This window comes from Schistocerca serialis, chromosome 1 (genome assembly GCF_023864345.2).
Source record: "Schistocerca serialis cubense isolate TAMUIC-IGC-003099 chromosome 1, iqSchSeri2.2, whole genome shotgun sequence".
NCBI lineage: Eukaryota > Metazoa > Arthropoda > Insecta > Orthoptera > Acrididae > Schistocerca > Schistocerca serialis.
The window spans coordinates 20,148,212-20,172,029 of record NC_064638.1 but is presented as its reverse complement, the minus strand read 5'-3'; the positions used below and the strand labels follow the sequence as shown (position 1 = coordinate 20,172,029).

At 43.0% G+C, this 23,818-nt stretch overlaps 1 protein-coding gene across 3 annotated transcripts in view; it reads right to left on the bottom strand.

The window, feature by feature from the left end:
* Positions 1–23,818, bottom strand: part of LOC126460663 (serine/threonine-protein phosphatase 2A 56 kDa regulatory subunit gamma isoform) — a 338,372-nt gene that overhangs the window by 12,504 nt on the left and 302,050 nt on the right. For all 3 annotated transcript variants that reach the window (XM_050095932.1, XM_050095933.1, XM_050095934.1), the window contains one exon: positions 19,497–19,689. In XM_050095932.1, the coding sequence (XP_049951889.1) occupies positions 19,497–19,689 (193 nt within the window). The remainder of the gene's footprint in view (positions 1–19,496; positions 19,690–23,818) is intronic.

Sequence of the window (23,818 nt, the reverse complement as noted above, 5' to 3'; positions counted from 1 at the left end):
ATATTTGTGAATAAGGAAGTGGCATCAATGGTTACAAGGATGGTTTCCGGGGGTTACAGATTGGGTAAGGATTCCAGGCGTTCGAGAAAGTGGTTGGTGTATTTGATGAAGGATGGGAGACTGCATGTAATGGGTTGAAGGTGTTGATCTACGTAGGCAGAAATACGTTCTGTGGGGGCTTGGTAACCAGCTACAATGGGGCGGCCGGGATGATTGGGTTTGTGAATTTTGGGAAGAAGATAGAAGGTAGGGGTGCAGGGTGTCGGTGGGGTCAGGAGGTTGATGGAGTCAGATGAAAGGTTTTGTAGGGGGCCTAAGGTTCTGAGGATTCCTTGAAACTCCGCCTGGACATCAGGAATGGGATTACCTTGGCCACATACTCCTGACGATCAAGTACCACGGTCGTGGAACCCTTGTCCGCCGGAAGAATGACGATGGAACTGTCAGCCTTCAGATCACGGATAGCTTGGGCTTCAGCAGTGGTGATGTTGGGAGTAGGATTAAGGTTTTTTTAAGAAGGATTGAGAGGCAAGGCTGGAAGTCAGAAATTCCTGGAAGGTTTGGAGAGGGTGATTTTGAGGAAGAGGAGGTGGGTCCCACTGTGATGGAGGACGGAACTGTTCCAGGCAGGGTTCAATTTGGATAGTGTCTTGGGGAGTTGGATCATTAGGAGTAAGATTAGGATCATTTTTCTTCGTGGCAAAGTGATATTTCCAGCAGAGAGTACAGGTGCAGGACAGTAAATCATTGACGAGTGCTGTTTGGTTGAATCTGGGAGTGGGGCTGAAGGTGAGGCCTTTGGATAGGACAGAGGATTCGGATTGGGAGAGAGGTTTGGAGGAAAGGTTAAATATTGAATTAGGGTGTTGTGGTTCCAGATTGTGTTGACTGGAATTTTGAGGTTTTGGAGGGAGTGGAGCTGGAAGTGGGAGATTGAGTAGATGGGAGAGACTGGGTCTGTGTGCAATGAGAGGAGGTTGAGGTTTGCTGCAAAGGTTGTGAAGGGTGAGCGAGTTGTCTTTCCGGAGGTGGGAAACCAGGAGATTGGATAGTTTTTTAAGGTGGAGGGTGGCATGCTGTTCTAATTTGCGGTTGGCCTGTAGGAGGATGCTCTGAACAGCCGGTGTGGATGTGGGAGAGGAAAGGTTGAGGACTTTTATTAAGGATAGGAGTTGACGGGTGCGTTCATTGGCTAAGTTGATGTGTAGGTGAAGGATTAGGTGGGTGACGGCAACGGATTGTTCAGTTTGGAACTGGTATAGGGACTGATGGAAAGAAGGGTTACAGCCGGAGATGGGAACTTTAAGGAAAAGGCCTTTGGGGGTAATGCCAAAGGTCAGACAAGCCTGAGTAAATAAAATATGGCAGTGTAATCTGGCTAGGGTGAAGGCATGTTTGTGGAGGGAATGTAAATAAAACTTAATGGGGTCGTTGTGGGGGTGTTGTGAGGGTGACATGGTATTAGAAGGTGGAAAGTGTAACATGAGGCTGAAATGAAAATGAAAATAAAAATATATGGGGAGAGATAAAGGTGAACTAGAAAGCAACTGGAGATCTGGTGTGAAAAAAGGCGAAAAAGTGTTGGTTAAAGCTGGGCTATGTTGATCCTGTGGTGAACTTGGGTTGCTAGACAACGATGTGCATAAAGGTTAGGTGGTTGTGTTGCCGCCAAAACACGTTAAAGGGTGGAGAAATTCGGGAAAATTTCGAAAAAACTACGTGTAAATGTATTAAAAGGAGTGGTTTTGTGGTGGCAGATTATGAAAATGATGTTAACAATTGTCTGACGAAGAAATAATGACGTTAAATTCTGTGGGAAGCGGCTAAAAATGATCAGTGATGTGGGGAAAAAACAGAAATGGAAATAAAGCGAAAGTTATTGAACTAGCCGAAATGGTTGTTTAATAGGTGAAAGGAACTGTTTGTGAAGTGAAAACGGTGGATTTTATAGCAGCGGTAGTGTTGAAAGCGGAAAAAAAAAATTTTTGGTTATGGTTTGGAAGTGGGTTAGATATTATTGAGTATATATCGGCGGGATAAAATTGTATAGTAGATTACGGTAAAAAGCAGAAGGTGAACACAAAGTGAAACTACTGGCAAAAACAGAAAGAGAAAATAAGACAACAGAAAAAATTTCAAAATGCAACAGTGACAATGACAAACGTAATTGTTGGGTTCAAATTAACGATATGAATATAATAGAGGGAAACATTCCACATGGGAAAAATATATATAAAAACAAAGATGATGAGACTTACCAAACAAAAGTGCTGGCAGGTCGACAGACACACAAACATACACACAAAATTCTAGCTTTCGCAACCAACGGTTGCTTCGTCAGGAAAGAGAGAAGGAGAGGGAAAGACGAAAGGATGTGGGTTTTAAGGGAGAGGGTAAGGAGTCATCCCAATCCCGGGAGCGGAAAGACTTACCTTAGGGGGAAAAAAAGGACGGGTATACACTCGCGCACACACACACATATCCATCTGCACATACACAAGACACAAGCAGACATTTGTAAAGGCAAAGAGTTTGGGCAGAGATGTCAGTCAAGGCGGAAGTAAAGAGGCAAAGATGATGTTGAAAGACAGGTGAGGTATGAGCGGCGGCAACTTGAAATTAGCGGAGGTTGAGGCCTGGCGGATAACGAGAAGAGAGGATATACTGAAGGGCAAGTTCCCATCTCCGGAGTTCTGACAGGTTGGTGTTAGTGGGAAGTATCCAGATAACCCGGACGGTGTAACACTGTGCCAAGATGTGCTGGCCGTGCACCAAGGCATGTTTAGCCACAGGGTGATCCTCATTGCCAACAAACACTGTCTGCCTGTGTCCATTCATGCGAATGGACAGTTTGTTGCTGGTCATTCCCACATAGAAAGCTTCACAGTGTAGGCAGGTTAGTTGGTAAATCACGTGGGTGCTTTCACACATGGCTCTGCCTTTCGCATCCCGCAACTACCCTCCCGACCTGGTACAGAAGCAAATAACCAGAGCCACTTCCTCATCCCCTCAAACCCAGAACCTCCCACAGAAGAACCACAAAAGTGCCCCACTTGTGACAGGATACTTTCCGGGACTGGATCAGACTCTGAATGTGGCTCTCCAGCAGGGATACGACTTCCTCAAGTCCTGCCCGGAAATGATATGCATCCTTCATGAAATGCTCCCCACTCCACCAAGAGTGTCTTTCCGCCGTCCACCTAACCTTCGTAACCTCTTAGTTCATCCCTATGAAATCCCCAAACCACCTTCCCTACACTCTGGCTCCTACCCTTGTAACCGCCCCCGGTGTAAAACCTGTCCCATGCACCCTCCCACCACCACCTACTCCAGTCCTGTAACCCGGAAGGTGTACACGATCAAAGACAGAGCCACGTGTGAAAGCACCCACGTGATTTACCAACTAACCTGCCTACACTGTGATGCATTCTATGTGGGAATGACCAGCAACAAACTGTCCATTCGCATGAATGGACACAGGCAGACAGTGTTTGTTGGCAATGAGGATCACCCTGTGGCTAAACATGCCTTGGTGCACGGCCAGCACATCTTGGCACAGTGTTACACTGTCTGGGTTATCTGGATACTTCCCACTAACACCAACCTGTCAGAACTCCGGAGATGGGAACTTGCCCTTCAGTACATCCTCTCTTCTCGTTACCCACCAGGCCTCAACCTCCCCTAATTTCAAGTTGCCGCCACTCATACCTCACCTGTCTTTCAACATCATCTTTGCCTCTTTACTTCCGCCTCGACTGACATCTCTGCCCAAACTCTTTGTCTTTACAAATGTCTGCTTGTGTCTGTGTATGTGCGGATGGATATGTGTGTGTGTGTGCGCGCTAGTGTATACCCGTCCTTTTTTCCCCCTAAGGTAAGTCTTTCCGCTCCCGGGATTGGAATGACTCCTTACCCTCTCCCTTAAAACCCACATCCTTGCGTCTTTCCCTCTCCTTCCCTCTTTCCTGACGAAGCAACCGTTGGTTGCGAAAGCTAGAATTTTGTGTGTATGTTTGTGTGTCTATCGACCTGCCAGCGCTTTTTTTGGTAAGTCTCATCATCTTTGTTTTTAGGTATGTTAAATAATTTAGTTAGATATGAATGTATTGAGGTGAACTTGTTTAGCCAGAAATTTGCTATATTATCTTTTCCAGGGGCTTTCCAATTGTGAGTAGATTATTATTATTATTATTATTATTATTATTATATTATTATTAATAACAATTGTGTGTTGTTTGGCACACCAAGCTGGTCTTTCAATTGGACATCATTCAGCAACTTGTGTATTCCTAAAAACAACAGCACCCACATTTGTCTGAACAGGTACTAGATGGACCCAACATTGCTTAACTTTGATGATCAGATGGGAACTGGTGTTACCAACATGACAAGGCCATAGGAGAATTAATAAAAATACAGGAATGTTAGGTGGTGGTTTTAATGTTTCAGGTGTTGTACATTGTCTCCCCCAATTGTGTACAACATATAGAACATTCATCCCAGAAATGTGAACATATTAGGAAACCCTCTTCTGGAATGTTCTTCAATATAGGTGTCACTCTGGCTCGAAGGTTGGTTATATCATTAAAGTGTTGATTGTTTTTGTGAATTTCTGCACTTTGTCATTTCGTGGTACTTTCGTTTTGATTACACCAAGTCTACTAACCTGTGATGATTTTTTTCTAACAGTCAAGCCAATGTGCACAGAAAAAACTTTGCACACACTTACCGCTTCTTCGAAAGATTCTGGAGTGTGTGTTGAGCACCTGATTTACAGATGGTGCTCCTTTGCGATTTGTGACAACAACACTTACACACAATGGCTGCACACTGCCTGCTCACAGCTGACTGGTCTGTTGTCTGACAGAGCCACACTTGCCAGTCGTTTGACAGCTGACACCTATCATAATACATAGCATGGCAAGAGCAACTGTAAAATAATGTATTCTAATATGATGTGATATCTCCTACTTTTTGTTACACAGTATGCAACTTTGTAAGATGAAAGAAGGGCCTCCACAGGAATTGCAGCTTGTTTTGTAATTTTTTTTATCTCTCCCCTTCTTTTACCTTGTGGGAGAAGTATTCTCATGATTTGTTTACCAAACTGCTTCGATTTGTCTCCAAATGAAGTTTCATTTTACTAGGAAACATATTTTTACTAGCTAGGACTTTGAAACAACGACGCACTGCTGTCGTTCTTAATTTCCAACATGTAAAACTTAATTGACATCAAACTTGCTGCATTTTTGTCTATCACTGTGAATGTGCTGACAGAACTGATTAAACTGCAGTGCAATTTCCATTTAAATGACAAATTTTACGTTCATTATGTCCCCAACAAATCAAAAATAATGAAATCATAGCGAAAATTTGCTTTGTTTGTGATTTATGTTGTTAAGAAATATGAAACCAAGCCACATGCAGGCCATTCCATGTTCCCTATACGACCACACTGCCATCTAATGTGGTGCATTCACTGTATCCCCCCCCCCCCCCTTTCACCATGTGGTGTGGGGGATGTTATAGTGGTGTGTGTGTGTGTGTGTGTGTGTGTGTGTGTGTAAGACATTATCAGGGTGAAACATTCTGCCAAGAGACACAAGGAGAATACTGTGCAGCATCATCAGTGTTTTCCATTACAAGAGAGCTGTCACATTTTACTGAACTTTGGGAATCAAAAATTAGTGATGTATTTGTCAGTTAACTGTCAACTAAGTAATCAGATGGGAGCTCATCTATGTAATACGAGGTGACAGTTGTTGCATTAACAACTGTATCTGTTTACATTAATGAGCTGCCTTCAGGGACTGGTTTATTAAAACCTAAGGGAAGGATGTGCTAACAACTGGAGGCTGAAGGATTTTCATTTTTTTGGCCCCTGCACAGGATATTTGCCTTATTACTCTAATGTAGTGACTTTCCTTTCCCATACAATAATTTTGGAGTCACTGCCCCCAACCAGGTGTACCCAGACCAAGAGATACACACTTACTGTGGTGGACAACATGCTTCTGATCCGTGTCAGCGTAACGGCATTTCCCATACACTGCTCAGCCTAAGTGACAGACGTGTGGACATGCTTTTCAATACATACTGTTTTCAAGATCTGACGGTGCCTTCTAATTGGTTTAAACCTTGGGTAACGGGAGGGAGTACTAGGGGCACTCAGTGAGGTGGTTATCAACACCCTTACGAAATCAGTGGAAATTAATGTGGTTAAAACTGAGGGAACGGCAAGAAAAGTTATAAAAGACAATCTGAGATAATACCGCACTCACTCTCACCCAGTTTCACCCATGATCATCTGCACAATCACACTAGCTCAAATCATGAAAGATAGCGTTAAAACTGTTCACATATTTTAAAACTTAAGTAAAACTAAGAAACACAAGAGGAAAACAAAAACAGATTCAAAGGAAATGTGGCTGGCTGATCACTTACCAAAAACATGGATGAGCCAGCCAACTGATAACGCTCTAAAAACATCACCCTGACATTTTAGGAAATAAGTGTGACAATTCACAAAATTGTGAATGCCGTACCACATTCATTCGACTGTTAGTTAAGTTAGAAGGCAAATTTGTTGGCATATGAGATGCTGCCCTTCAGTCCAAAAATGTGGCGCACTGTGATCTGTGCACCAAAAGCACCACACATTTTAAAGTCCTCTCACTGGAACAAGAAGTCGTGTCATAGGGCTGCAGTCCATGCCCAGATGAGTAAGGAGGGCCTCATCCCACCCGTCTGACTGCAAGGAGGTACGCTGTGGCCTTATTAGGAGCAGCTTATTATAAACCATTCCCTTGTAGTTAGAGGAGGGTGTCCTGGATAGTCTGGACTACTTTATCTGCTGGGTGCAACCATTGCAGAAAGAGAAGGGCACTCATGGAATCTTAACAGATAACTCTAAGCATGCTTCATCTGGTCCAAAGCTCACAAGATAATGTATAATTCCACACCAAAGAGAGAACAGTTTTGAGGCAGTCAGACCATGAGGACACGATCAGGGAAAGCAACAGAGCAACTGACAGAGCCCCTCTGTTTAGACTCATCCATAAATACAACTACAGAGCTATCGTGCTACGCTAAAATGTCTTAAAATAATGTATTAAAAAAAATCCACACGCAAATCACACAAATTAAAAATGTGATGAGAACGATTAAAATGAACACGCGCACACCCACACCGGCACATGCACACTCGCACTCATACTCACACACACATCTGCAGGAAACTGGAAACCTGTCCTCTAACATCTGCACTGTAAACTGCAACTGACAAGTCACTGTTGCAATAGTGGAGGAAGCAAAATCACCCACACATTAGGAGCCCTGTACAAGACTCTTTACTACAGACATGATACTGTTCATGGCCATGGCAAACAGGGCACACTTTAAACTCTCATAGAGGAACACCATTCCCCTAATCAAAACGGTTTGACAGCATGTCTCCAACTTGTTAAGAAGGATCATATGAAGATGGGAAGGTAGTCACAACAACCCCACTAGAAGAGCTGTCCTAGAACACTGTCTCCAAGTGATGTCATTTGCCTTATGGATATCAAGGAATACACTGCTGAATGGCCACCCATAGCAGAGTCAGGTTGTCAACAGTAGATCGAAATCTCCTGAATCCATACAGAGAACAACCAAAGAGTTGTCCAGTTTAAAACATGCAAACCACACAACAGTTGTCTATCCGCTTCAGACGCCTACACAGTTTGTTAAGGTGATGCTCCAGTAACTACTGTGACAAGTTCAATCTTTAACTGGTTTGGGGAGAGGTATCAAAATTGCCTCTCTCCATGAATTGGGAAAGTGGTCTTCCTGTAAGATTAAAATACCCAGGGAGGATTTCCTTTGACACTGCTGACAAATGTCAAACGTGCTTTACTGCATTTGGTCATGACCAGGTGCAGTACCACGGCCTCAGACAGTGACGAATCCAGCTCCCACGTGGAGAAATGGCAGTTGAAACTGTTGGCTCTGAAGTCCAACCGACCCCTCCCTACAGTCACACAGTAGCGACTGAATGCTGGATCCTGGCAGGCAGTGGCAGTAGATGTTGCAAGATACTCTGCCATGTTCTGGGCAATGTACGTGGATGTTGTTTGAGACACCCTTGCTTCAACACTACTGCTATGGATAAATGATGCATTTACTGGAAATTCTTCTAACAGCTTCCCATACCTTTGTAGAACAAGTGGAACAGTTGAAAAGAGTCCAGGAACACTTGCCATAACATTTTCTTGTTCTCCTTAATCATTCATCAAGTCCTGGCTCTCGTGACTCTAAAGGCTACGAGATTGTCTGCTCTCGGGCAGCATTTGAAACTGTCTTAAGCCGCCCGACTGACCCGGATTGCCGAGCAGCACTCTTCAGTCTACCACGAAACAGCTCGCCTCCTAAGATGACCACAGGACTTCGGGATAAGGAACTCAAAGGCACGGTGGGTCACTAGCGTGACGTGGTCCTCCCGCTCCTGGACACTGCTCCCGGCCATCATCCAGTTAACTCTGTGCTAATGTCCCATCTGGTAGGTGGACTGAGAGTGAGAAGTGGTCACTGGAATGAAGGCCCCTTCTCAATGAGCAAAGTCTCCTAGAGCCAGAGAGCAGAAAGAGAAGTCAAAGGCTAAGGACGACTCAGTAGCAGCCAAGATATGAGTAGGATTGCCTGTATTGAAGATGCACAACTCCTGACACACCATGAGGTTCTCCAAATCTCAACCTCTAGGGCAAGTTGAGTTTAAACCCTGTAATACATTATCTGGGTTAAAGTCACTCAGTAGAAGGAATGGCTGGGGGAGTTGCTCAACAAAGTCTGTGAGAGATTCACAATCTATCACATCCTGTGGAGGTAAATACAGTGAGCAAGTGGTGACAATCTGGCAGACACGAGCTTCAATGGCTGCTGCTCGTACGTCGGTAATAAAGGGGGGAAGAGGAGTGGTGTGTGTTACTGACAAACACGGCAACCCCACCCTTTGCTCTTTCCCCAATCAGGTCATCTTCACAGTGAAGGGTATAGCCTCGTGGCGCAGGGGCATAAGTGGCTTTAAAATGTGTTTCCTGTAAACACGAGCATCAGGGGGGTGTCTGTGTTAGGAGATTCAGCTCCTCTGCCCAAGTCCTCAACCCATTCATGTTCCACTGTAGTACGGGAGCCATTTATCGAGGGGTTTGCACACACATCCTGTCGCTGCGCTGGGGTGGAGAGCTGGCCACAAGTAGAGGTTCAGCCTTGGGGGGTGAGTGGTTGCCCCGGGCAGATTTTGCATTCCATTGGTTCTGAAGCAGAAGCAGTAGAACCGTCAGGTCAAATGACACTGATCTGGTCTGACAATTTACTTATTGTTCTTGCCAGCAGTGGAAGCCTCCTGTTTGCTTTTTGGCCCACAAAGGTCTGTACGAACTGCCACAGCAGTGGTGGAGGCAGTGCTGGATTGTTTACCAGACCCCGGCTTTGGAGGAACTGGGAGCTCTGCAAAGGTGGGAGCTGTGGCTTTATCTTATGTTCTCAGAGAGGGATACGGGCTCTGAAACAACTGCAGCTTTAGTTGTGCCAAATGCAAGTGGTTCGGCTTTTAGACCAAAGAAGACAACTAATAAATATTTGATAAATATATTATTCAGATTTTACGGCCTTCATTGGACTGCCCGTCCTTTTTATAGACAGAACTTATCGCTTGCCTGGTGGTCTAGAACCTACTCCAATCTCTCAGATCTCAATTCTCACTCTTGGTCTGAAACCACCCTGTCCTTTGTTTATTTGGTGATCTCGGTTTGCAGACTGGTTTGTTTGTCTTTAACACTCTCGATTCTGCGTGTTTCATTTTTAAATCTTCTATTCTCTACTATTGTCCTCATGAACACATTTTCTATTGCCACGATCAGATATCTTAAGTACAAAATGTGTTTCTTATTGGTTGTTCTCGCTACCAGTTCCGTGTACTTTTACGCTGTTTCATTGGAAACTAGATTCCAGTATAAATTTTCTTTATAATTTTTGTTAGTGTATTTTCTGGTTAATATTCTTTCTACCTTCCATATTCTGTCTATTTCTGCATTCTGAAAATGGTTTACTTGCACTCATTACTCCTAGTGGAGTAGCTGTTTTTTTAGCTTTTTGATTTTCTGACTATCGAAAGGTCTTTTTCATTCCGTGTATTCTTGATAATATATTGTGCTTTTGTCATTTATTTTATTACACAACAAAAGTTTTTCATTGAGGTTATATTTTTTCTCATACACATTTTTCTCTACAACTTTGATTTCCTTTTGTTGTACTGTGATTTTGTTTATGAGTGGTGTGTCTGTTAGTGTAATTATATAAGTGAATATTCTGAGCCCCATTATCTATGCCATTTTCTTTAGTGATTTGACTTTTTTGTAGAGTTTTCTCAATACTGTTGGACAGGAGGGCAAGATCATCAGCAAATTCCAAGCAGTTCAAAGAAACTGGTGCACCTGCCTAACATCGTGTAGGCTCCGCGCAAGCATGCAGAAGTGATGCACACGACATAGCATGGACTCGACAAATGTCTGAAGTAGTGCTGGAGGGAACTGACACCATGAATCCTGCAGGGCTATCCATAAATCCATGAGTATGAGGGGTTGGAGGTCTCTTCTGAACAGCACATTGCAAGGCATCCCAGATATGCTGAATAATGGGGATTTTGGTGGCCAGTGAAAGTGTTTAAACTGATAAAAGTGTTCCTGGAGCCACTCTATAGTGATTCTGGACATGTGGGGTCTTGGACTGTCCTGCTGGAATTGCCCAAGTCCGTCAGAATGAGCAATGGCTATGAATGAATGCAGGCGATCAGACAGGACGTTTACGTACATGTCACCTGTCGGAGTCGCATCTACACTTATCACTGGTTCCATATCACTCCAACTGCACACACCTCACACCCTTACAGAGGGTCTCAACAGTCCCCCTGCTGACATGATCCGCTTGATATAGTTTGAAGAGACTTGTCTGATCAGGCAACATGTTTCCAGTCATCAACAGTACAGCCCAGGCGAGGCATATAGCATTTTATCGTGCAGTCATCCAGGGTACACATGTGGGTCTTTGGCTCTGAAAGCCCATATCGATGATGTTTCGTTGAATGGTTTGCAAGCTGACACGTGTTGATGGCCCAGCACTGAAATCTGCAGCAATTTGTGAAAGGGTTGCACTTCTGTCACGTTGAATGATTCTCTTCAGATGTCATTGGTCCGTTCTTGCAGGATCTCTTTCTGACCACAGCGATGTCTGAGATCTGATGTTTTACCGGGTTCCTGATATTCACAGTACATTCGTGAAATGGTTGTATGAGAAAATTCCCCACTTCATTGCTATCTCAGAGATGCTATGTCACATCACTTATGTGCTGACTATAAAACCATGTTCATCAAACACTCTTAAATCTTGATAACCTGCCATTGTAGCAGCAGTAACTGATCTAACAACTGTGGCACGCAGTTGTTCTCCGATATAGGTGCTGCCGACTGCAGCATCATGTTCTGCCTGTTTACATAGCTCTGTATTTGAATACATGTGCCTATACCAGTTTCTAGGCACTTCAGTGTATCTGCTGTTTAAGTTAACCTTTTGCCGTTCTCACATTATATGCTCACACACATTTGAACAGTACTACTGACAGGTAGTTCTTTCTGTTTAAATCCTGTTTTTCTCCTACAGGTAATGGTACAGAAAATTCTCCTCCGAACTGGTCTAATTTTAGCTGGAGCCCAAAATTTATTAATATTATTCTACTGAGTTGATCACCTCTTTCTGATATTGTCTCTTGATTCACCTAACAATATGCACAAACTTTTTTGTTTCATTTTTGAGACTGACGGGATGCTGTTCTGTTTCGTAGAGTTCTCTTAGCCTCTGTCATCTCAATTCTCCAACTTCTTATCACTCAAATTTTCCCATGAGAACCCCCATGGCTGTACTCAATTCTAAATTATGCAGAGCTTCAAGCCCCCCAGTCAGTTCTCTTGGGGGAAGGAGGGAGACATGATTAAAGAAGCCATTAGACCAACACCACAGTGCTAACTATTCCTGCACACTGCAAGAAAGCTTGCAATGTGTAAAGTGTGTGGAAAACTTGCTTTTGTAAAAAGAGAAATGAGTGTGAATGACTCGAATATTCTTGTACTTAGTGAGACTCACTGGAGAGGAACTGGCCATTTCACGACCCAAGGAGGAGCACTTTGTACTTTTCAGGGAGTAGCGACCAAAGCAGAAATTGTGTTGCAATAGTCTTCCCTAGAAATCTGGGCAACAGTGTTCTTAGTAATGAAACCACTAATGACAGGATCATCTCCACCAAACTGAATGCTTTCCTGTGTTAACTCAATATAAATATTACGAAAAGGAAAGTCGAGTCACAGATAGGAAGAACACAAATGCTATCTCAAATAAAGCTTTTGGCCATTAAGGCCTTTCTCAACAATACACACACACACACACACACACACACACACACACACACACATGCGCACACGACTGCAGTCTCAGGTAACTAAAACCACACTACAAGCAGCAGCACCAATGCATGATGGGAGTGGTGACTGGGTGGGGGTAAGGCAGAGGCTGGGGCAGGGGTAGTATGGTGGGGATGGGGGAGAGGGGTGGAGCGTGGGAGAAGTGGTGGAAAAGGAGAGGTGTAAAAAGACTGAGCGTGATGGTGGAATGCCGGCTGTGTAGTGCTGGAATGGGAATAGCGAATGGTCTGGATGGGTGAGGGCAGTGACTAACAAAGTTAAGGCCAGGAGGGTTATGGGAGCATAGGACATATTGCAGGGAGAGTTACCACCTGCACAGTTCAGAAAAGCTGGTGTTTGTGGGAAAGATCCACATGGCACAGGCTGTGAAGCAATCACTGAAATGAAGGATGCCATGTTCGGCAGCATGTTCTGCAACAGGGTGGTTCACTTGTTTCTTGTCGTGCCCACACCGACTGCAGCACAGTGGTTGCAGCTTAGCTTGTAAATCATGACTAGTTTCACAAGTAGCCCTACCTTTGATGGGATAGATAATGTTAGTGACCGGAATGGAGTAGGTGGAAGGATGTATGGGACAGGTTCTGTATCTAGGTCTATTACAGGGGTATAAGCCATGAGGTAAGGGGGCTGGCAGCAGGGGTTGTGTAAGGATGGACGAGTATATTGTGTAGGTTCAGTGGACAGCGGAATGCCACTTTGGGAGAGGTGGGAAGGATAGTGGGCAGAGCATTTCTCATTTCAGGGCACAACGAGAGGTAATCAAAACCCTGGTGGAGAATGTAATTCAGCTGCTCCAGTCCTGGGTAGTACTGAGTTTCGAGGGGAATGCTCCTCTGTGGCTGGACAGTGGGACTTTGGGAGGTGATGGGAGAATGGAAAGATGAGGCACAGGAGATTTGTTTTTGTCCAAGGTCATCAGGATAATTACGGTCTACGAAGGCTTCAGTGAGACCTTCGGTATATTTCAAAAGGAACCGCTTGTCACTGCAGATGCAATGACCATGGGTGGCTAGGCTGTACAGAAGGGACTTCTTGGTATGGAACGGGTGGCAGCTGTCCAAGTGGAGATATTGCTGTTTGTTAGTAGGTTTGAAATGGACAGAGCTATTGGTGTAGCCATCTGTGAGGTGGTCGTCAACATCTAGGAAGGTGGGTTGTTGGGTTGACTGGATCAGGTGAAGCAAATGGGGGAGAAGTTGTTGAGGTTCTGGAGGAATGTGGATAGTGTGTCCTCACCCTCGATCCAGATCACAAAGATGTCATCAACGAGTCTGAACCAGGAATTCTATATCATACAGATCTATGTCTCTACTGCTGCAGACAGATATAAGGATTGTTCTGTGACAGCTGGAACAAGTCCTTAGCAAGATCCCTAACAAAGAACAGGCAATAAATCAAGGAGAATTCAATCTTAGTTTGGAGATACTACGCAAGATGCACATTTACAATCTGTGGTTAGACATCATGGTCTACGTGAAAGAAATGTCCAAAGCAGGTACTTACTAGATTTCTGTGTGAGTAATGACTTGACTGTCTGTAACACTATGTTACAACATAACCTAAGACAACTGTACACTTGGATATCATCTAGTGACAGATTAAGAAACCAGACCGAACTCACAGTAGAGCGAAGATGCCAGAAGACTTCAGGCTTGGACTAATACCTTTCCTGGAGTTGACTGTGGAAGTCATTACAATCTGCTACCCGTGAAAATGTGGATAAGCTCAAATCCGACAAGACGAGTGGAGAAAGACAACTAAAATTCACAATAAAGGAAGCTCTTTGGAAATTTGGTGATCTTGTAAGACCAAAACTTTACATCATCAGTGTTGATAAAGGTGCACCAGCATCAAATGTGGGACCAAGTGAAGGTGGTCATTAACTTATCACTTCAGACATCAAAATGACCAAAAACTGCAAAATGTCCTTGGACATCACAGTCCACATTACAATTACTTGAACAGAGGAGAAATCCGAAGGAAACGGGTATCCATTGCTCCCAAGATCAAGACAGATAAAAATCTGTGCAGAGAAATACAATGGAATTGCAGAAAGGACAGATTACACGTCATTAGCAATGTATGTGATGAGGTAGAACAAAATCATAATCAAAATCAATTACATCATCTCTTCAAGAAACTCATAACACCCAGTGAATTTAATCCTCATATGTGGGTGGTAGATGATGAGAATGGCAACCCTATCGAAGACAAGGAAGAAGCTGCTGCGAGGTGGAAACTGTACTTCGAAAAGTAATATTCTGTGATTAACAGGAGTACAAAAAGCCAAGCAGTTGTGCAACTTACACTGGAACCTACGATCTCTCACAGCGAAAGAGATAACGCAATACAACATCTGAAGAACTATAAATCCCCTGGTCTACACAGTACATCTGGTGAGATGATCAATGAAATGGGCTGGAAGATGTTTCGGTGCTGCTTTCAATGTGTACAGGGGAGTGGTCAGAAGACTGGTCTAAGTCTCTCTTCATCCCCCTACACAGCAAAGGGTCAATCAGAAACTGAACCATTGATCTCATATCCCACTCAAGCAAAATTTTACTCTGCATCTTGAACCAGCATTTGAAGTCATACATTGAGCCTCCCATGCATACAGAACAAGCAGGTTTTGTAGAAGGAAACAAACTCTTGAACAGATTGTCAATATACCACAAATAATTGAGAAATTGCACAAGTTCAGTGTTCCTGCCTCTATCTGCCTTTGACTGTGTTGTCTGAAAAAAAGTTGTGGAAGGTGGTTGCAGAGTTCGGTGCTCACCATGCTTGACACCACTGATCAGAAACCTATATAATAATCACCTTGCAGCTGTGAAGACAAAAGCTGGCACATCTGATTTCTTCGGTGTTTCAAACAGTGTCAGAGAGGATTGCGTTCTATCTGTGTACAACATCTATGCAGAAAATGTCATTAGGAATGCTCCTGATGGTTGGACTAGAGGCATCTCGGTGGTAGAACTATCAACAACCTCCAATTTTCTGACGATACTGTACATTTATCCACCGACAAAGGTGAACTTGCTGTGCTATTAACAAAAGTAAGAGACATTAGTCTATCATATGGACTGGACCTCAAACATGATAACTGATCAAGGAATACACTCACAGGTTTAACTCACAGGTTGATTGAAGGAACTGTAAGTCATGTATTCTTTCACCTATTTTGGGTCAACCATCTCCGGCACACAAAACTGTAAAGATGAGATAAAAAGACAAATCATGCTAGAGCACGTATCTATGAAGCAGCTCACCAAGCTCCGAGAGAACAGAGCTATAATGAATGCCTCAATGGTCCAGCTTGTTGAAACACTCATGTTTTCCATCTTCTTTTACGGTTTCGAGACATGGACCTTAAAGCCCGAGACAAACAGTGCAATGATGCATTTGAGCTTTGGTGCTGGCGCAGGATGCTGAACAAATGTTTTCATTATTGAGCAACTCATTATCTCCACACATCTTTCTTCTCATGTCAACTAAAAACATTTTTTACTTAAAACAGGTGCTCCAACTGGCAGCTTTCTGACATGACACAAGCTCGGTAACATTGAACGGTGTTTGGCCGAACTTTTTCAAAGATTCCTGGCATTGCCCTGACGCGATTGGCGGCATGTTGAATCCAGTTCATTAATTCCTCTTCATTTCTAGGTGGTTCGCGTCCGGGTGGGTGAACTAGAACCTTGAAAAATCCCCACAGGAAAAAGTCCAGCGGCGTGAGGTCTGGTGATAGAGGTGGGGAGGGGGCACGTCCTGCGAGCACCTCTGCCAAATACTTGGCCGTTTAAGAACATGGGGCAAAAATCGTTCCTGGTGTCTGTGGACATATGTGAGGTTAGGATTTCTCCTTGCCCAGTAATGAACATATTGTGTGTTGTAAAGGCCATCTGGATGGAAGGTGTACTCGTCGGTAAACAACACAATTATGGGGGAACTCTGTATCTCATGCAACACGTCGCAGAAACCACTGGCAAAAACCTAGCCAATGTTCATAGTCTGCCACAGGATTTAGGTCTATGTCAGGCTGGAAACTAAACGGATGCTGGCCATCATCCCTTAAAACCTCCCAGATTAACTGATGAGTGACCCCGAACCACTCGAGTACTTGTTGTACGTGCTTCCTCGAAGCACTTGAGAACAGTCTCTTCAAATGGAGCATCCCGTTGTGTTCGAGGTCTTCCAGCATCACCATGATATCCTGTTAACGAGCCTGTTTTACCGAGTCACTGGTTAATTGCTGTAAACATCTGTGGGTGTGGTTAGCGCCTTGCTGGGTACCGTTCCTCATATAACCGCTGAGCTTCATGCAAATTACCGTCGTCTAGTCCATAAATAAAAACCATATCTCGTTGTTGTTCAGACAGGGGGTGAATACTGTGCCACCACGCTTACTGTATGACTAAATCGCAGGTGGTGTGTGTGTGTGTGTGTGTGTGTGTGTGTGTGTGTGTGTGGGCGCACGCGCGCCTGCGAAGGTTACTTGTGAATGCCACTGACGTGAGATACAGACAAACAGCAAGACCTGACGTGTGCCTATCACATTGGAATAGTGACGGGGCAAAGGATGTTTGTTAAGTGTGAACCGACAACCACAGTGCTGCCCATCAACGGACGAATGGCAACAGGGCAACCCACGGCCAATCGGAGCGCGTGGCACCAAGTTTCCGTGATTTAAAAATGGTGCACTGTCGACCTACACAACATTAGTAATTTTGGTACTTATTGGCATCAGCTACCGTATTTACTCAAATCTAAGCCGCACTTCTTTTCCGGTTTTTGTAATCCAAAAAACCGCCTGTGGCTTAGAATCGAGTGCAAAGCAAGCGGAAGTTCTTAAAAATGTTGGTAGGTTCTGCCACAACTAACTTCTGCCCTCGAATGTATGTAGCGCTACACAGGCATGCTTTGTAGGCACAAAGATAAATAAATACTGATGCCAAAACCTCTGTGTCAGTAAATAAATTTTTTAAAAGAAGGTGGAAGACGAGCTTTTTTTTCTCCGCCCCCGAGTTTCGACCACTCCATTTTCATACATTATCCAACGAAGTAAATACAAATTCCGTATTGTTGTTCTTCGAATGTAGCAGAATTTCAATGTACTACTAAAATCCGACTGGCAAGACTGTTCGGGATGTTTGGCAATATGGCCAACTCTACATTCTGAATTTTTTCCTACCTAGTACCTGTGAGAAGAGATGGTTGCTAATAGGAGGAGGAGGAGATTAGTGTTTAACGTCCCTTCGACAACGAGGTCATTAGAGACGGAGCACAAGCTCAGGTTAGGGAAGGATGGGGAAGGAAATCGGCCATGCCCTTTCAAAGGAACCATCCCGGCATTTGCCTGAAGTGATATAGGGAAATCACGGAAAACCTAAATCAGGATGGCCGGACGCAGGATTGAACCGTTGTCCTTCCGAATGCAAGTCCAGTGTGCTAACCACTGCGCCACCTCGCTCGGTGCTAATAGGAACCTGATAAAATGTGGATCACATGCAGTTTTCTCTTCACCATAAGAATAATACGAATATAAAGATTTTCCCATGTATTCTTTCACGTTTGTTGCTATCTCATTTAAATCCTGTCTGCCTAATAAACTACGAAACTAGTGTGAGACAACAGCAAACGCGGAAGAATATACGTATCGTGTCGTATTTATATTCGTATTATTCTTATGCCTAATAGTGATACAGTCAGAAATGTAGCACAGCAACTGACTAGATTTTTAAATCTAAGATGACTCTAATTTATGTGCAGAATTTGATGTACTAAAGAAGCGGCCGCAAAGATTTTCAAACGGAGAAAAATTTTCGCCTCACTCTCGTTCAGAACATGTTCTATCATACGCAGTTTATTATTTGGTTCTTGTTGATCATTATCAGAGAAAGCACCAGTGTAAGTAACAACAAATAGCAGTCTCTTGCCATTGTTTCGCTAATGAGACAATTCCTCTTTTTTTTTTTTTAAGTGTAAGCGGCGGTAGCGCGCACAAAAGCAAGCCATGCCACGAGCGGCGACAGGCCGTAAACTCGCACTATCAGAATGCGACAAACAGTGCATGACACAGTACAGTAATGCATTTTCAGCTTAGAGTGACGTAAACACCTATAACAAAGAAAACTGCACTTATCAGATCGAAGCAAAACTAAGCAATCGATTCAAACCAGGCGAAGCACGTGAAAAAGGAAGTGTACCCGTATAAATACGGACGCAGCGCCTGACGCATAGCAATGGCTACCAGGTAAAGCTTAACTGCTAACCTTACGACTCGAACCAAACTACTGTAGCTGTATCGTCATTCATTCGACTTAAATTGTGTCTCATATTACAATGGACCAACTTTGTTTCGATTTGGAGGTGCGGCCTAAAACTTTTCTCTCCCCTTGAATTTCGAGTCTCAAATTTCAGGTGCGGTTTAGATTCGGGATTCCCCCCCCCCCCCCCCCCCCTTTATATCGAGTCTCATTTTTCAGGTGCGGCTTAGATTCGAGTAAATACGGTATTCAGGGTTAAAATTTTGTGACACAATTTTTCTCCACCCTGTATATACAAACTGAAGTTTAGGAAGAACAGAGAGACATGATATTAAGGCTGAGAAATGCTGTTAGGAGGGAAAGCTCTGTATTACAAAGAAATGAGACAGAAGGGCTCTGAATACAACAATAAGAAACTGTAGCATAGTGGTAAAAGAAACTAAATATTTTCACTTTCTGTCACAGAAACACATGGAGATAACTGATTTTTCTTCACTTACCGTTTCTTTTCTTTTCTTTTTTTTAAATATACAACAGTAATTTCAAAACTTCCTATTTCACTATATGTTCGAAGAGAACAGTAGTAGTCAAGAAGCAGTACAGCCAATCCATTTTATGGCATCTCACATAATTATCTTTAATTACACATGCCTCAACTAAGTTACAATTACTGTAAGGGTTAAAAAAGTTTTTATATAAATGGTAATATGTTATAAGAACATACCTCTCTCGCTTCCAGCTCAAGCTTTTCCATAGACAAATCATCTTCAATTTCACCTTCCCCAAGAGGTGAAGACATTTCATCCATACTGCTGGCAATGCTGTTTGTTCTCGATGGTGCATATCCGGGATTTCTCATAGCCAATTCCTCTATGCGACTCCAAGCTTCCTCTCTGTCTTTCTGGCGTTCTTTATCCCTAGATCACAGTAATTACAAAAGTTGTATACAAGATTTCAAAAAGCTTAACTGTCTGTTACTAAGAAACAATTTGCTTTAATAAATGACACTCTTTTCTGAACATCACAAATATCATGTTTTAATTATTTTACACATGACGTTAAACTGAAGGAAGCACAGAAGCAGTTAAAATGAAAGGAGGAATACATTAAATTGCTGCTAAGAGGATTAGAGGTGAACATTCTACCAAAGAGGAAGCTATTTGAGACGGAGCACAAGCTCCGCCAGGGGAAGGAAAACAACTACATCCCTACTGGAGGGACCACTTACCGTAAGCGATTAATGCAAACCCAAGAAAACCTAAGCCTGGATTACCAGATGGGAATATGAAACCCAGCCCTTCCAGATGCAAGCCCTGTGTCTCATTCCTTGCTGCACCTTACTGACACCCACATGTTACCTGCCCTGCCATCACACCGAAATCATCCTCATCTCATAACAGAACGTGTACAGGTAACAGTACGGAAACTTATCTTACAAGATGTTCTTCAATACCCCAATCCTACTGGCCTGTCCCCACTAGGCCCTGCCTGACACCTATCTCCACCACTGTCCCTATGCGTGCCTCTTCGCTCATTCTGCACTCACACTGTCATCTTTGCAGTCTCCCTGTTCCTGTATTCTATCTCCTGCTCGCAGCCCACAAACCCACATCACCGTGCACCATACTCGACTCCTCTGTCTGTGCCAGGGCAAGCCTGCTTCTGCTTAATTCCTACCCCCTATACTTGCTACCTTCCGGCCGTTGGCCACCGTTTCCTTCGTCTGTCTGTCCGTCCCTCCCACTCTTGCCTCCCTCATCCACTCTGAACAAAACAATCACTCATGCCAGTCGAGCGACAGTACTGGCAGAACCTAAGTGGTGGTATAATGAAATACGTACCAATGCCAGTAAGTGTAAGTCTCCTGTCAAGAACAGGACACTGCTCCTTACGTATAGTGCCTTCAGTTTGCTGACACGGCTTGGAGGGTTATCTCCAAACAGAACGTGGCGTATACACTTAATGTTGCTTTTCTCACTTTCCAGATGAAGGGCAGTCAGCACAGGAAGTAAACAGCCAAATCGGTGTATCCCACACTAAGACTATTGGGTCATTCCATGTGAAACCAACCAATAAAAGCATAAATTTGAACCCTGATGGTTTATAACTTTGTAATCTGTCATTTTAGTCTACCTATCAAAAGAAGATAGGATCCAAACTTACTTTATTTTTTACATTGTGTTTGTGATTTACTAATCTTTAAAGTTCCAGAAATTGTGTCATTTTTGTCACATTTCAAAACTTTAACATGGCCATATCTCAAAAAGTACTTGATGTGCAGATATGGAATTTATACAATTTTATTCAGTTTACTACAGGCTTTAAAAAGATGTGCTACTTGACAAAATTCATTAAAATGCTAAATTTTCCCAAACCAAAACTTTTTAGAATTTTGAAAATTTCAAAATCACATTTCTTTTGTTTTGGGGGAAAAAAGAGAAAAGAAGTAGTATGTTAGTTGTACGGTATTTTTTTAATTTCATTATGTTATTCTGAATGGAACAAACTGTGCCATGTAACAATTAACATAAATAATGCTAGGGATAGTATGCATTTTCCATTTTATATAACTTTTAACTTATAATAGTCGTTGCACATACAGGAAAGAGAGAGAGAGAGAGAGAGAGAGAGAGAGAGAGAGAGAGAGAGAGAGAGAGAGAGAGGTGGGGGATTAATTCGCTTCCACTGACAGTAATTATGACCAGCATTCTATATGCGTGCATAACTAAGCACATGAGCTCAGGGGATTAAGTGACAGAAAATTTCCAATGTCGTGATATCAAATGCTTAATTGCCCAGTATCATGTTGAAAGGCACACATACTTGTCATACCCCGACATGTCTTACTGGGAAATTAAATCTTTAATTTACACGTTATTTTGGATTAGGCCTTCCTTTTTCATAACGAAGACGACCAGATAAATTGACCGTAAGAAAGAAACTTCACATTTTGTAAATTAAATCCCTCAACTGCCCGTGGAAGACCATATAGACTATCATGACGGCTTGGAAGAATTATGTTACATCATTTAAAAGAAAAGAGTAACATGTAATTTTAGACTCTAGTGAGACTGTTAGTGGACCACCGTAACACCTTTCTTCTTGAAGAAGAGTAAAAAATTTCACTTTGCAAGGCATTCAGATAAAACACTGTTAAATAACAGCAAGCGTACAACATTGCTTAATTAATAATATTGATTAACATAAATGGATCTGTAAAATGAAGCTGAATTATTCATAGTCTTTTCTGAACATGTGTTGTTATGGTGCATTTTAAAATATCTCTACAGTTAACATGGCAAAGCCAAATGAGAATTTAAATTTAAGTGTATAATTTTAATACAATAAATTTATTGTCATTGAAGAAAAATGATTTAATATGTTCCCCCTGGAACAACATCATAGAATTTAGTGCACACATTAACAAATAATATGCAAGTAACAAAATTTAAGTCTTTAGGCCAAATAGATTTTGAGACATGGTGATTAATAAAAGAAAAAAAATCAGGGATGGGGGTGGTGGTAAGTCCCATGCTTCTTGACAGAGCATAGGTGAATGATGTGGGAGACCCACCCCCGCATACTAGGAAAGGTCCTAATGGAGGTGGTTTGCCGTTGCCTTCCTCCGACTGTAATAAGATGACACAACAACACACAGTCATCTCGGGGCAGGTGAAAAATCCCTGACCCCACCAGGAATCATACCCGGGACCCCTTACTCTGGAAGCGAGAATGCTACTGGGAGACCATAAGCTGAGGACGCAAATACCTGTAAGTGTAGAAAAAAATTATCAAAATCGGAGATGTCAAGAACCACACCACTGGTTGACTTCACATTGACTGTCTCTACTAGCAGAGAGGAAAACACTGCACATATGTCTGACAGTAGTCACCCTTAGTCAACAACACTATCTGATAAACCATACAGACAACTTACAGCTCACAAGTTGTCTGTAACTACCACCACAGAACTGTGTGCTGCCTTTTCAGAAACAACTGGGAGAGTTGTGTCAACCCAGACAGTACACAACTGCCTCCGCACCCTCAATTTGGCTTCTAGGCATCCGTTACGAACAGCAGCATTGAGGTGTGCGACGACTTTCCACAAGGGAGCACCCGGAACGAAACTCAGATCAACGGTGGTGGGTTCTCTTCATTGGGTGCAGGGAATGTCTGGTCCCTAATTGTCAAGGACAGGTGTAGAGGTGCCTAGTCGTACCCATGAATGTGCCGAGCATGTGGGCTAGCGGTATTTGCCGTGGACCCGACCGAACACGCTCGGAGAACACGTGAACCTCCCACAGTGCCGTCGCGTGAATCTTCCTCGAACTGTAGTCGACCTAATGTCTCTACAGTACAGTGGACAGCTTGCCAAGGATGACCTGAGCGTGTTACAGGTCATGCGGTTAGGGTGATGTGTTGTTGAATGTTACCTGGCAGCAGAATTTTATTTCACAGATGTGTACTTTCGAACAAAGTGCTTTATTTTTTCATTCCCTTCTTCACTCATGTAAACCCACAATGTTCACTGGCATGCAGGCACTGCAAAATTATTTTTTTATGAACTTTATACACCAGACGTTAAACAGACATCACAGACAACATAATGGCCACACATTCAGCTGCAAAAGTTTAACATAAAGAAGCCTAACACAACTGCAGAGTGGCTTCTCACTGCAATTATATAAGCACAAAAAATGCAGAATATGCACATTTTCAACGCCCTCTGCAAGACCAGTTACACAGTTATTATCTGTACACATTTTCTGTTGCAGTTTGTTTTTATTTACCCTACTTTTCATTTGTAAATTATCCACAGAGCAAGTGACCAATCAAAAATTTTAAATGCTCCTAGACACCACACATACGTAGGAAAAAGAACTTGTTATAAATAAAATTGAAGTACAGATTTATAAATAAATCACCTTCACATCAGTCCCTAATGATTAGTACCATTGTTGAAAGCTCAATTTCCTTTCTGGCAGGCTCCCTCCTTACAACCCAAAGACAGCTCATTACCATGGTAACAGACAGGTTTACAAGCTA